Source organism: Geotrypetes seraphini, chromosome 1 (genome assembly GCF_902459505.1).
Source record: "Geotrypetes seraphini chromosome 1, aGeoSer1.1, whole genome shotgun sequence".
Lineage (NCBI taxonomy): Eukaryota > Metazoa > Chordata > Amphibia > Gymnophiona > Dermophiidae > Geotrypetes > Geotrypetes seraphini.
Window position 1 is genome coordinate 435,260,393 of NC_047084.1, and position 14,589 is coordinate 435,274,981.

At 39.7% G+C, this 14,589-nt stretch overlaps 1 protein-coding gene across 7 annotated transcripts in view; it reads left to right on the forward strand.

The window, feature by feature from the left end:
• SLC24A2 (solute carrier family 24 member 2) overlaps positions 1-14,589 on the forward strand; it is a 478,660-nt gene that overhangs the window by 263,971 nt on the left and 200,100 nt on the right. For 6 of the 7 annotated variants that reach the window (XM_033919559.1, XM_033919567.1, XM_033919576.1 and 3 more), the window contains one exon: positions 6,406-6,444. The exons of the other annotated variant lie outside the window; for it this stretch is intronic. In XM_033919559.1, the coding sequence (XP_033775450.1) occupies positions 6,406-6,444 (39 nt within the window). The remainder of the gene's footprint in view (positions 1-6,405; positions 6,445-14,589) is intronic. 7 annotated transcript variants of the gene reach the window in all.

Consider the following 14,589-nt stretch of genomic DNA (forward strand, 5'->3'; position numbering starts at 1 on the left):
GGACCATGTTTATTATTAATAATCTTTGTAAACTGCGTAGAACTTTTCAGTAACGCGGTTAATAAGTATGATGTAATGTATATATTCCAAGAAGTTCTATAGGAGATAATTTATTTTATAAATTTCTAACCTGCCTAGACTTAAGCAGTTTACAAAGCTACAAACAATCATCGAGTTTTGTGAATCGCCATAATAAAACAATGTTACTGAACAGGTATACTCAATGAATCAGAATTGAAGCAATGTGAAGGCAGTGTTAGTACACTTGTCATCAATCTTAGAAAGACACAAGTAAGGTGTATAGAAATAAGCGAACCAACATAAGTCATTAAAAACAAGAACTTGCTGGGTGAACTGTTTAATGTTCCGCTTAGCTTTTGCTTCTGTTAAACTCCAGCAGTGTACCTATTCCTGCTAAAAACAGAAAATGTATACATGCGCTTGGATGTGTCTAATAGAGTTTTTTTTTATTAGGATTTGATATACCACTTATCAAGGTTATCTAAGTGGTTTTTTACAATCAGGTACTCAAGCATTTTCCCTCTCTGTCCCGGTGGGCTCACAATCTATCTAACGTACCTGGGGCTATGGAGGATTAAGTGACTTGCCCAGGGTCACAAGGAGCAGCGCGGGGTTTGAACCCACAACCCCAGGGTGCTGAGGCTGTAGATCCAACCACTGCACCACACACACACTACAGTCTCTTTTTGGCACAGTCTGTTTCAAACAGAAGAAGGCATGGCTAAAGTGCCTAATGACAGTTTCATGTCAAGGGAATGTTTTTTTGTTTTTTAATGAGTAGCACAAATTTATTGAAAGATACTAATGGCTCATTTGTATAAATCAAGTTTCAAGTTTCAAGTTTAATATGTATTTGATTAATCGCTTTGTCATTCTTCAAAGCGATTTAGAAGTAATTAAAATTACAGTAAAAAAGATATATAAAATAAATAAAGACTGATGGGACACAGACAATTTGACAAGAACTGGAAACAAAGGGATAGGTCGGGGAAGAAATTACAATATATAATTAAAGAGTGGGATACAAAAATGGAAAACACATAAGGAAGGGGTAAAAAAGGAAGATGATTAAATATGAGATTGTGGAAAGAAGAAAAGGTTGGTTCTAAGACTTATTAAAATTCTTAAAAAGAAAAATTTTTCGCTGGGGTTAAATTGTGAAGGCGTCGTTAAAAAGGAAAGTTTTCAGTTTAGTTTTGAATTTTTCTAAAGTGATTTCTTCTCGTAAATAACTAGGGAGAGAATTCCAGGTTTGAGGAGCTGTGACTGAAAAAATATACTGCCGGCGCGTATTTATTATTTTTAGCGAAGGGATCGTTAATAAATGCTGTTCATCTGATCTTAGAGTTCTATTAGAAGAGTAAGGGATTAATAATTTATGAATAAAAGCAGGAGTTTTAAAAAGAAAAGATTTAAAAGTGAGCAAGCTAAGTTTGTATAATATTCTGTGGGCCACTGGAAGCCAATGGGCTTCCTTAAGAAGAGGTGTTATATGCTCAAATTTTTTAGCTTTTGAAATAAGCCTAATGGATGTGTTTTGTATGATCTGTAGACGTTTGATTTCTTTTTGGGCTATTCCCTTAAACAAATCCTGAACCTATACCAAACCATTCCATTGCTTGATACATGAAGGTCCATTCCACTCGGTCGAAAGCCTTCTCTGCATCCAAGGATACATTTTGACAGGAGTTGCCATACAACAACTAACACATAATTGGAAAAGTTGGAATAGACTGAACTTTAGTTTTTGGTGGAATTCAGTATGCCATATTTATAAAATGGAAGAACAATAGCCATTCAAAAAGGGAATTTTAATAAATTTCAGGATGTGTGGAGGCCATTATCAGAATATTGTAAAGAATAAGTATATATTTTTCTTCCCTGTTTAGTACAAATGGAAAATGGGGAGGGGGGATTTTATTATTGAAGAAAATGATTTTATGAAATATAAAATGAAGGGAGGGTGGGAAATAAATTTAATTTGATAAAGATCAATTGTAAAATCTCAAGTAAATTATCTGTTACAATGTTAATATCAATATTGATGTACTTGATGTAAGTTATAAAATGAATAAAGAATTTAAAAAAAAGAAAGGTACTAATGGCTGACAAAAAGAAAAAAAAGTGTTTATGCACAAAGTGAAAATTACAAATGAAAAGTTATTCTAAGAAGAATGTACTTGAGTCCCAATAAAAAGTCAGTAATCAGATCCACTGAGATGACTTGCTAATCAATATATTTCATAGAAACAGACATTTATGAACCACTTGATTACTTATATTTATTTATTTAAAAAAATTTGTACACTGCCGAATTTCGAAGCAGTTTCCTAGCAGTAAACATTCATAAAATTAAATAACTTTCAACCATATTATCCACATACACCATACAGGATTTTCTGCAATCTATATATAAGCAATAACAAACAGCTTGCATAATAAATTTTCCAAGAACTGAAACCTATGAAACTCACTGCAACCTCTACATAAAGGCATCAACAAACTGGGTTTTTAATAATTTCTTAAACTTAGGGCAGTCTTAAGCCATTGAACAATCCTTACATAAAATAAAGCAGATACACAAATAGTTATTCTTGAATTGTGAAAGAAACTCTTTTGAACATATTTCACAGAAAAACAGATATTTAACTCAAGAATAAGCCATAGTTCTTGTTGTAATATTTCATCTGTATTTCTACCACACACTGACACAGGAGCAACGCTTGTCCCTATCTCCACAGGCTCTGTCCTCATCCCCACCCCGTCCCTATGGACTCTGTCCTCATCTGCACAAGCCTTGGATACTTATCTATATATATAAAATCAGAGGTATGTGTGTGTGTATGTATGTACCGCGATCACGCAAAAACGGCTTGACCGATTTGAACGAAACTTGGTATGCTGATCCCTCACTACCTGGGGTGATATGTTCTGGGGGTCTCGCAGCCTACCTGCACACGTGGGCAGAGCTACAAACAGAAATTCACATTTCACCCATTCATGTCAATGGAAAAAATGTAAAAAGCTGCCATTCTCACAGTAATTCAAAACCGGCTTGACCGATTTGAACAAAACTTGGTATGCAGATCCCTCACAACCTGGGGTGATATGTTCTGGGGGTCTCGCGGCCTACCTGCACACGTGGGCGGAGCTACAAACAGAAATTCACATTTCACCCATTCATGTCAATGGAAAAAATGTAAAAAGCTGCCATTCTCACAGTAATTCAAAACCGGCTTGACCGATTTGAACAAAACTTGGTATGCAGATCCCTCACAACCTGGGGTGATATGTTCTGGGGGTCTTGCTGCCCACCTGCACACGTGGGCGGAGCTACAAACAGAAAATCAGATTTCACCCATTCATGTCAATGGAAAAAATGTAAAAAGCTGCCATTCTCACTGTAATTCCAACTATAAAACACTTTCTATGACACTATAACCACTAGGGACATCGTTTCTATTCTACCACAGACACCATACATATAGAGTTTGTATGTTCTAACTGTGTTTGTAACTGTTTCCTTCATGCACCCCAGTTCATAATGTTATTACATTACATGAGTACTCACATATCCTGAACTAGGAACACAGGTTCCATTCTGAACCAGGAACAAACTACATGGAGTTTATTTTCAACCTGAGTTTCCACATATTGAGTTGTTTACATCAATACTGAAACTTTTGGATGCCACTTATTCCAACAGATCTTCCTTTTCAGTTTAAGAGATTGCAAATTCCAGTGAGACTTGCATTCTCTATCACAATCAACAAATCACAGGGACAGACTATTACATACTGTGGAGTAGATTTAAGATCCCCCTGTTTTTCCCATGGACAACTCTATGTTGCTTGATCAAGGGTGGGTTCACCCAAGAATTTATATGTTCTTGCTCCTGGAGGTGAAACTAAAATTGTTGTTTATAATCAAGTTTTGTGTTAGTTGTATTGTATTCATTTTGTCAAATATTTCACATTATAATTTGATTATTGTACTTTTTATAAAGCTGTAAAAAAATAATTTCATTCATCACTATAAAGTATCTTTATTTCAATCCATTTACTGTGTTATTGCTATAATTAAATACCCGTGCAACGCCGGGTCATCAGCTAGTGATTTTATATTTAAATCTTTTTTATTAAAGTATAAAATGGGACAATATTCTGTATAACTGTTTTTAAATCACAAGTAGAGCCTGTTTGCTTAGATGGCTATACATAATGGGACCAATTTTCAGACCATGGGAGGCGGCCAGCTATCTCCTGCGCTCGGCTGTGAAACCTTAAATTCAATGTTGGTGCTGCACCTGGTGACCAAGGAGATGGGAGAGGGGTTGGATGGCCGAGACACAGCCAGCTATGCTGATATTCATCAGTTGGCTGACTAATTCCTAGCGACCAAAGATAGACCTGTTTTTTAAGTGGGTCTCTCTGGCTGCTGAACTTAGCTGGCAAATATTGGCAATGACTGGCTATGTTGTGAAATATAGCTGGTCATGGGCCAATCTGCCAAATGGGGAAATTCAGTGGTAGATAGCCAGCCATTTCCCCCTTAATAGCCATTCCTGGTCAGCCAATTAGCACCAAATATCAACCAGACTATATATATGTATGTGTAACTCCCCTTTCAGGGCATCTCTGGGTCTGGGGCCTAACCTGGCTGGAGTCTCCTGAAGGCATTCTCCATTGGTCCCTCACTCTGTTAGCATTCGGTGTCTCCACCTGGGGAAAAGAAGTGTTAGCGGGTGGGTTCACCCTCCCCTCCCCCCAGGAAAAATTAAAAAACAAGGTGGGCTAATAGATTAAACTGATTAATTTGAACTATGTACATACTGTAGGCCTAATCATGAAACAAGTTGTCAGGAATAGAACATAAGAAGTTGCCTCCACTGGGTCAGACCAGAGGTCCATCACGCCCAGCAGCCGCTCCCGCGGCGGCCCATCAGGTGTATGACCTGTGAAGTAGTTCCTGACCATTTATATAACCTACCTCTAGCTTTTAACAATTTCAATACTTCCACACTTAAACCAATACTACTGCAGTTAATTCCACAGCTTTTATATACTATTCAGATATTCAAACCTTTTGTTTGAGGTCTCTTGAACCTTTTACTCTCAGTTCAAATTTATACATCTTAGTTCTAACTGCCAACACTATGTTTGTAGGCTCCTCCCAAGTTTCTTAACTTAGTCACTAGATGGGTGTGGCTGTATACCTAGATCCCTCATTTCCCTTTCAATCCACCCTCCCCCAGTCCCCAAGTTCTCATCTAATCCATGGGAGCTCTTAGGGAACATTGGGTACTGTCCTTCCTGGCTGGCAGCTTCCTGTTGATTATCCTTTAGCTTTGAGGGCCCTTGCCCTCCCAAGAGCGCTCTACCTCTGCTACTAGTCTCCAGGGAGCCTTCTCCCATACGGAGCCGCTTGTGCCCATTTCACTGCAGCAGCTTGTTGCCTCCATTGGGCTACTAGTTCTGAGCCACATTCTGGTAGCTTTCCCCTCCTTCGAGAAGAGACTCTGGGGTAGCTCCCTGCCGAGGTCCCAGTTACCAGCCCCGAACAGAGCTTGGCAACCACCAGTATCAGGGCTGCCTCTGCTCTTCTCAGCTCTCGGGTATAAATTTCATCAGAGTGCTCACTTTTGGCAATGGTTTGAAACAAGCAATAGAAGGAGTATTTCTTAAATTCCTGCTTAATTGGTACTGCTTCTATATCCAGTATGTGTTTCTAAAATGAGATCCCCATACATGTAGTAGCTGGCACTTATACTTACAGGTGTTCAACACCAGCAGTTCCAAGTATAATGACTAGCATCTATACATGGAAGATGCCGCTCTTATGCATATTTTACAAAAGGCTTCATATTGGGCAGACTTGGTAAAATACCAAGGGAATTGTGAATATCCTGATCTGGATGTTCCAATTCCTACCTCAACCTGCTGTGCAAAATGGGGTTTTGCAAGTGCAGTAGGTACTTCTGTGCTAATTCTGCTACATGAAAAGATCGTTGTGCATTTAGAGTTGTAGTCTGCATCCCTAGAGCAATTTGGATTGATTTGAACAGTTAGTGCCGCTTTCCCTATGCTTTTGGACAGTAGAGCATTTTTTTATAAGATTGGGTTTCAGCCTTGATCTGAGACTAAGCCTGAAGCTAGAATGAAAAGTTTTTTTTCCTATTTTTCCCATGAGTCATTCCAATTGTATATATCTTTTTTCATGTTCTCCTGTATTTCGCATCTTAGCTCATATTCAAATACATCAGCATATAAACATAAGAACATAGCCCTTGTCTCATTTGTGTGTATTAATGTTAAGTCTGCATTCCATATTCCATAATCATTCTCTTTCATTTTTTTTTGTTTGTTTTGCTGTTCACTCACGCAGTCATCTAATGGAGAAAACAAAGAGGATGACAGTTTAACGGTAGGAAGTTGCTTGTGCTTTTTCAGTATATGTCTGGCCATTAGTCTTTTGAAATGTGGGCATGTTGACACCAACATATTTAGTAGGGATGCGCATTTGGTTCATTAGTGTGCTTTAAAACATTTAGGAGCCATTTTAGTATTTAATACCCGTTATACACTGTTGTTGACTGTGCACCAAGGTCTGGCATCTCCCCATCCCTTGCACTCAGCTACTTACTCACCAGGTCCTCCACAACTATATCAACAGAGGTAGTGCTAAAGGTTGTCTCTATGGCCAGCAGGACCTAACCTGTTCCCTATTCTGCCACACTGATGCAATTTCTGTGGGCAGAAGGCAGCAGAGGAATGGACCTGCCAGCTTACGAGGCAGCCTTGTAGCTGTGGAGGACCCAGTGGGTGGTTAAATAGCTGAGCCCAGGTGTGGGGGGGATAGTTAGGTGTCAAACCCAGGAGGATGTGCAAGCACTGGGAAGGGGCATCTTGGTCCTCCCACCAAGGGCCCACCGAGTCCTAACTATGCCCACTGAATTGAAGTGAACTACCTGAATTCATAAAGCAGCCAAATTTAGCTGGGTAAAAAGGGAGAAACCTCAGAGGTATTCCCATGGTAGGTATCAAATGGTAGTTTTAATATGTGCACTAAAAGGGAAATTCTGCATCAGTGCCTCTATATTTGGGTGCCTATTCTGTAAAGGAAAATAGGTGCCTACTTTTCTTCCTAGAACACTACTGTTAGCAGGTACAATACCTTCCCATACCATATTTTCAGGCAACGCATATAAGGCATGCATGTAATGTTATATGAGCTTATCAAAACCTGGAGATACTGCATGCTATATACTTAAGCATGCTGTACAGATTTTTTTTTTTATACATGGCTGGCTAAAATCCAGTATCTTCCCACCACTCTGCAGTCCTCCTTACTTTGTTCCTGAATCCAATCCAGCATTGATTCAGACAGGCAGCCTTGAGGGCAATAGGGGCCTTTCCTCTGGTGTGGGCATAGGAAGTTGCATAAGAGGTGGTGGATGAAAGATGAAAGGTCCCTGATGCCTCTCAAGGCTCCCTGTCTGAAATGCTGCTGGATTAGAGTCAAAAATGAAATGAGGAGGACAGTGGGAAGGGAGGGGGAAGGAGTGGAAGGGGAAGAGAGAGAGAGAGGCAACATGCATGGAGGACTGCAAGGGAGTGCCTGATCCTGGAAGAAGCTGTATTTTATGCATATGATGCATGTGCATTATATGCGTGGGTACATTATATGAGTTCCTTTTTTTACGTAGGTATGCAATATGTGCACATTATATATATATGGCTGTGTTTTATGAGTAAAATTATGGTAATTTAAATATTAGCACTTATATCAGCCATAGAGTTATATAGTGTGTGAATCCTGCCCAGATGCTACCCATTTCTATACCTGTCTGCAAAATATGTGCTAAGATATGCACATGTTTACAGAATTGCACTTAGATGGATTTTTGGCATATATGCACATACATGCATATGGGTACGCATACTGTACATGCCAGTAAATTGTTAGTACCTTATTTATATAATTATCATCCCATATTAATTCAGAGCTCAGAACAATTGTTAACACCATTAACAGTGTGCATTAACTGCCATGTTAAATGGCTAATGTAGAAAATCACTTGGGGGGGGGGGTAGAGTAGAAACATAACTGCCTTGCCCAAAGTACAGGGAATGCCCCAAAAAGTTACCACAGAAGTTAAGAAACATAGAAACATCAGCAAATGAAGATAGATTTTATTTTTAACCCATGGAGGGGCATAATCGAAAGGAACGTCTAAGTTGCAAGTCGTCCAAAGTAAAAAAAAACAAAAAAAAAAACCCAGCTTAGGACAAATTTTCAAAAAATACATCCACATTTTTTTCATTTTGAAAATCATCTAAGAATGCGTCCTGTCGATCTGATCGTCAAAGTCGCTAAATCGTCCATCTTTATACCACATTTTCATCCAACTTTTCGTTCAAGTCAAAAACGTCTAGAACAAGCCCTGTTGGACGTGGGAGGGGTCTGCAAAGTGATGGACTGAACACCCAGACATGGCACCTAAATAGTGGGGTACCTTACAGGGCACAGAAAGGTACCATGTCTCCTCCTCACTACAGCTCCATTATAGGTCATACCACCTCCAGAATCCTCTAGACCCACTTATCTACCACCCCAATAGCCCTTATGGCTGCAGGAACCACTTATATGCCAGTAAAAAAGGGTTTTAGGGTATATAGGAGAGTGCACATGTTTCAGTATCAATGCAGTGATTACAGGGGCTTATGGGCATGGGTCCTCCTCTCCATGGGTCCCTAACCCACCCCCAAGATGGCTTAAGACGCCTCTGTGCAGTAGGACTAGGCTATCCTATACTGCCAGGTGATGATGGTCTGGAGGCACAATTTTCAAGTTGTGATTAATATTTTTATGTGGGGGGGATCGGTGATCACTGGGATAGTGTGTGGGGGTCTGTATTATGTGTTTGCAGTGGTTATCTGGTCACTTTAGGTGGGTTTTTGTGACTTAGACCATGTTTTAAATGGTCTAAGTCACAACGTCCAAGTTCCATCGATCCTGTGCTGTATAACTTTTGGTTATACATGCAGTACGACTAAGTCTAAGCCTGCCCACGTCCCACCCAAATCCCACACTCGACACTCCTCCTGAAATGCCCCATTTAACTATGGTCGTTCAGCAGCACTATGAAGGCCTAGGTCGTTTAGAAATACGTCCAAAATCCATTTTTATTATCGGCACTTGGACGTATTTTGACAATGTTCGTCCAAGTGCTGACTTAGGCCGGTTTTTGGACGTTTTTCTCTTTCAATTATGAGCCCCATAGTTTTCTCACCACTTCTACCAGGAAGCTGTTCCTCACATTCCTCACCTTTTCCATGAAGAAGTATTTCTCAGGTTACTCCTAAGACTATATCATTTTACCTTCATCCTATGCTTCCTCATTCCAGAGCTTCCTTTCCAATTGAAAGATACATGCCTCCTGTGCATTTATGTTATTGAGCTATTTATATGTCACTATCATATCTTTCCCACCTTTCTTCCATAGTAAACATATTAAGATCTTTAAGAATGTCTCCATATACTTTATGATGAAAACTGCTGATCATTTTAGTATCTGCCATCTGGACCAACTCAATCCTGTTTATCTTTTGAAGGTGTGATCTCCATAATTTTATACAATATTCTAAACGAGGTCTCACCAGGGTCTTATACAGTGGTATCATCACCTCCTTTTTTTCTGCTGGTCATTCCTCTCCCTATGCACTCAAGTATCCTAGCTTTTATCGCCACTTTTCCTACCTATTTGGTCACCTTAAGGTCATCAGATAAGATCATCACATATGTGGGATCCAAATCTTGCTCCTCTTTCGTACACAAAAGTTCTTCCTTACCTAAACTGTATGATTCCCTCAGAATTTTACAGCCCAAAATGCATGACCCTGCAGTTTTTAGCTTTAAATCTTAGCTGCCAAGTTAGGGTTGAGTCAAATCTGAGTGAATATTGCAAGGCACTTTTGAATCAACCAAGTTAAGTATGTTGGATTTTCTAACAATTTTACTGCTTTTTGCTTCTTGCCGTCTGAATTTATGAATTGAACTTTTGAATTTTGGAACTGAACTTCTTGAATACATATTAATTAATGTTGTATGAGTCTATGGAAAATTTATTTGATTTTTTTTTTGCTTATTACTTAGCATTTTGCACTTATACACATACACTGATGGGTCCTAGGATGTTTTACAACTTATTACCCGTTTGGGTAAATGAGAACCAACAACTTGCCTAAACAGGGGTTTCTGGGCAGAGTTGTTAAGACTGAGGGCCCTCTATACACATTTTAAAAAATGTAAAAATTCACTGTTATAATTCCTTGAATAATTATATTCAGTTTTCAGTAACCTCTCGTAAAGAAAGAAATGACAGGATTTGGCTGTTGGATATTCAGAGGGAAGGAAAGAGACAAGTTAAAGATTACCTCCAAGATTGCGAACTGATATTACATTACATTACATTACATTAGTGATTTCTATTCCGCCATTACCTTGCGGTTCAAGGCGGATTACATTCAAACTAAAAACAGGAATTACATACAAATTAAAAGAAATAGAATAAGCGATGACAGAGAATTTTTTAAGGTAATAAACATTGGATAAAAAGTTACCAAAGGGAAGTGGAGGTCTTTAGGAGGTAAGAATATGGTGAAATTATGGGTTTTAGATAACATTTGATAGATAAAAGTGTTGTTAAGAGTAAGAGATTTTAAGAGTAGGTGTGGTTAGGACTGTTTCAGGGCTTTCTTGAAGAGTATAGTTTTTATTTCTTTTCTGAAAATCTTGTAGTCTGGGGTGGTTAACAGTAGGTTGGAGATTTGGTTATGAGAGGGAGGATGAGAGCATTATCCACCAAAATGGAGAAGGGTTTAGGAGGAAACATGAGGAGTTCAGTCTTGGCCATGTTTAATTTTAGATGGCAGCAAGACATTCAGGTAGCAATGTTAGGTAGGCCAAGACTCGGGCCTGGATTCTCATAGAAATTTCAGGCATAGAGAGATTTGTGAGTCATCAGCATAGAGGTGTTACCGGAAGCTGAGGAAGGAGATTAGAGCACTAAGAGAAGAAGTATAGATGGAGAAAAGAAGAGGTCCCAGGACAGAGCTGTGAGGTATACTGACTGATAATAGAATGGCTGCAGAGAAGGATCCTGAAGAGCTTACACTGAAAGTACAATGGGAAAGGTATGAAAAAAACCATGAGATAGACCCACGAAATCCCAGTAAGGACAGCGTATTGATGAGTAGGCGGTGATCTACAGTGTCAAACATCTCAGATAGATCAAGGAGGATGAGGATGGAGTAAAGGCCCTTGGATTTGGCATGAGCTTATCATTGGAGACTCTAATAAGGTCAGTTTCTATAGAATGAAAAGGGTGAAAGCTGGATTGAAGCGGGTCGAGAATAGCTCGAAATGAAGTCAAGACAATGGCAGTGAGCAGCACGTTCAAGTAACTTGGACAAAAAAGGAAAGAGGAAAGACAGGGTGATAATTGAAGGGGCAGGTAGGGTCCAGCAAAGTTGTTTTGAGAAGCGGTGAATCTACAGCATGTTTGAAGGCGTCGGGGATGGTTGCAGTGGAGAGCAAACAGTTGAGGATATGACAGATAGAGGGGATGACAGTAGGAGAGATGATGATCAGTAATCGGGTGGGGATGGAATCAGGAATAGGTGATGAGTTTGGTTAAGGAGAGGAGAATGTGGTTTCCTCTTGTGATTTCAGAGTAGGAAGAAAAGGCAAAAGGGGTCAATGGAGGGTCAGTGGATGGGAGGAATGAGAAGCAGAAGTGATTTGGTCAAAAACTCAAGGTTAATCTTGTGAACCTTGTTGTAGAAGTACTCCCATAGTCTGGGGAGAAAGAGAAAGAGTAGCTGGAAGTGAGGGTATTTTGAGTAGAGAGTTGAAGGTGGAGAAGAGATGGCAAGGGTTGGATTCAAGAGTATCAATTGGGAATAGTAATTTTGTTTTGCAAGTGAAAGGACAGATTAGAGAATGACACGGGGACAGAATTTGTCCCTGTCCCTGCAGATAACCATGGGAAACCATCCTGAGTCATTCTTTAGTGTCTATCTTAACCTCAGTCCTTCTACATCAGCATTCTTCAATGCAAGGCTTGAGGGTCAATAGTTGTGCCCATTCATATTCTGATTCTCGCCTCTCTCCTTAACCCTTTCAGGACCAAGGGACATATTTGTCCCATAACTTTAAAATCCTATCAATTTTGATTGGGATAGTCTACAGTTCTAAATTTGATATGTACGGATTCCGTAGGATACTGCCTTTATGTAAACAAACTGGTTCCGACATTCATTCATTAGCGTCGTTGCTAGATTGACGAGAAGATTCACTTGCCACACTGTCCATAAGCCAGAAGTGTGATTTTTTTTTAATAAAAATAATGATATTTCACAAAAAAAATCAATTTTTTGGCATCTGCAAGCCCTTTTTACCATAAAAATGTCGTCAGAACCACAAAAATTGGCCTACGATCCTTATGGTCCTGAAAGGGTTAAAGAATGACATTGGAATGGTTTCCTGCAATTATCTGCAGGGACAAGGATGGTGACACATTCTCTAAAAGGAGGTAAGCAAAAATTTGGAGTCAGCATAAGCATAGGATTTCAGCCAGTGACGTTCCACAGATTGGGCACAGGAACATAAGTAGCAGATCTTAGAGGTTAACCAGGGCTAGGTTTGGTGCACCTTACATAATGTGACTTGGGATGAGCAACGGTATCAAGAGCAGAGGATAGAATAGTAGTATAGAAAGAGACTGTTTCATTGGCAGATTTATGCAGTGTAATGTTTGAGAGATTGGTCATGGCGGAGGAAGGGTATTGAGTCATGAAGGTTGTCAAGTGATGGTCAGAGAGGGGAAGAGTCGAGGTGGAGAAGTTGGTAATTGACCACAATTCAGAGGGAAAGGGGTGTAGATGGACAGAGTGGACTTAGAAGGAGGAGAAGCAGTGAGACTGAGGGTGAAATCTACAGGTGGGTGAGAGTAGCAGCCTAACCCCTCTTTTGTGACCTACTGGGCGAGGTGTATGGGAGAAGTGGTAACCTCATAACATAGGGCAGTGATTGAAACAGAGTCTTCAGGGTAGAGCCAGGTTTCAGTTAGTGCAAGCAGGTTGAAAGAATGAGAGAGAGAGGTCATGGATATAAGCAAGCTTGTTGGAAATAGAGTGGGCTTTCCACAGGGCACATGAGAAAGGTATGGAAGTGTGCATTACTTAGAATTATTATAAGCGATATAATCAAATTTTAAATAAACCTGAAAACCTGAGAGGAGAAGAACAGGAATAAGACTGGAGAAGTTGTGGTGTGATCTGCATGAATTTTAAGTGTTCTATTTTGAATTTATTTAGTACAGTATATTAGGGAAATATACATTGTGGGTATCTTTCTATTATGTACAGTAGAAGATGAAATGTTTTTCTGGTTATATTTTTCCAGTGTTGCAGTATATAAGATCTGTGTTTTGCATGTGACAAAGGTTCAATTTCTATGTGGAGATCTGGAGCGCTCCCATTTATTCTGTTTTACCTGAAACAGATATATCAGTGTTTGAGTACAGTGTAACATTTCTAGTGCTGCCTATTCATAGGTAGCAGAAGAAAGAGAAGGGGATACATATCACTGTCAGTCTGCCCCTGCTTTCACCCATGGATCCAACACATCCCTCTTCACTGCAGCTTCTTCTGCTTACCAAGCAAGCTGAGAAGACAAGAACTTGATACAGTCTACAACAAATGGGAATGCACAAGCCTCTTCCAGACCTGAGAGTAGTTGAACCCTGACATGTCTTGCCCCCTTTGACATCCACTTCCGTTGGGGGCTGTCAGAGAGTTAACTGCTCTCAAGTTCTGCGGTGGGCCTTGCGGTGTGTTTGTGCAGTCTGCCTGGTAACCAGGAGGATGCTAGAGTTAGATCAGAAAGGGAGATGCTGGACCACATGATCATGGGAAAATCTGTTGGAATAGAGGGGTAATACAAAATAAATATCAGAGTGAACTTCTAACGTAGCCAGACTTTATCTACTTAGGAATAAAGGACCTCAAAATCCAACAGGATAAAGCTCTCTGAAGCACAAAGGCTTAGGAAAAGAAAGCCTGACAGGCTATCACTGGTCTAGTAAAAATGAACCAGTGGAGAGAAAACCCACAACGGGGAAAAAAAATTCTCCAACTAGAAAACTGAGCTTAAACAAAAAAGGCTTAAAAACGCTAGAAGCTCCTACGTTAAAGCATGGAATTATCAGGAGGTAAGTTGTCTGAAAAACATCAAGGGTAGGCAAAATTTCCAAATAGCGTCTTAACATCCAACTGCCAATAAATACTGAAACATTCAAACTTAGCTTTACTGCAGTGCAGTATGCCGTATCATGGCCTCTATCCAGCTGGCAATTTCAAAGATGCCGTTAACTGCCAAAACCCCCGATTTGCTTTACTACTTCAAAAAGAGAGCCCTTGTTTCGCCATCAGTTGCTACGTCAGGAAGAGCTAACCTCTCTGGTAGTTACTGCACTAGATGTGAACTAAACTAAACTAAACCTTA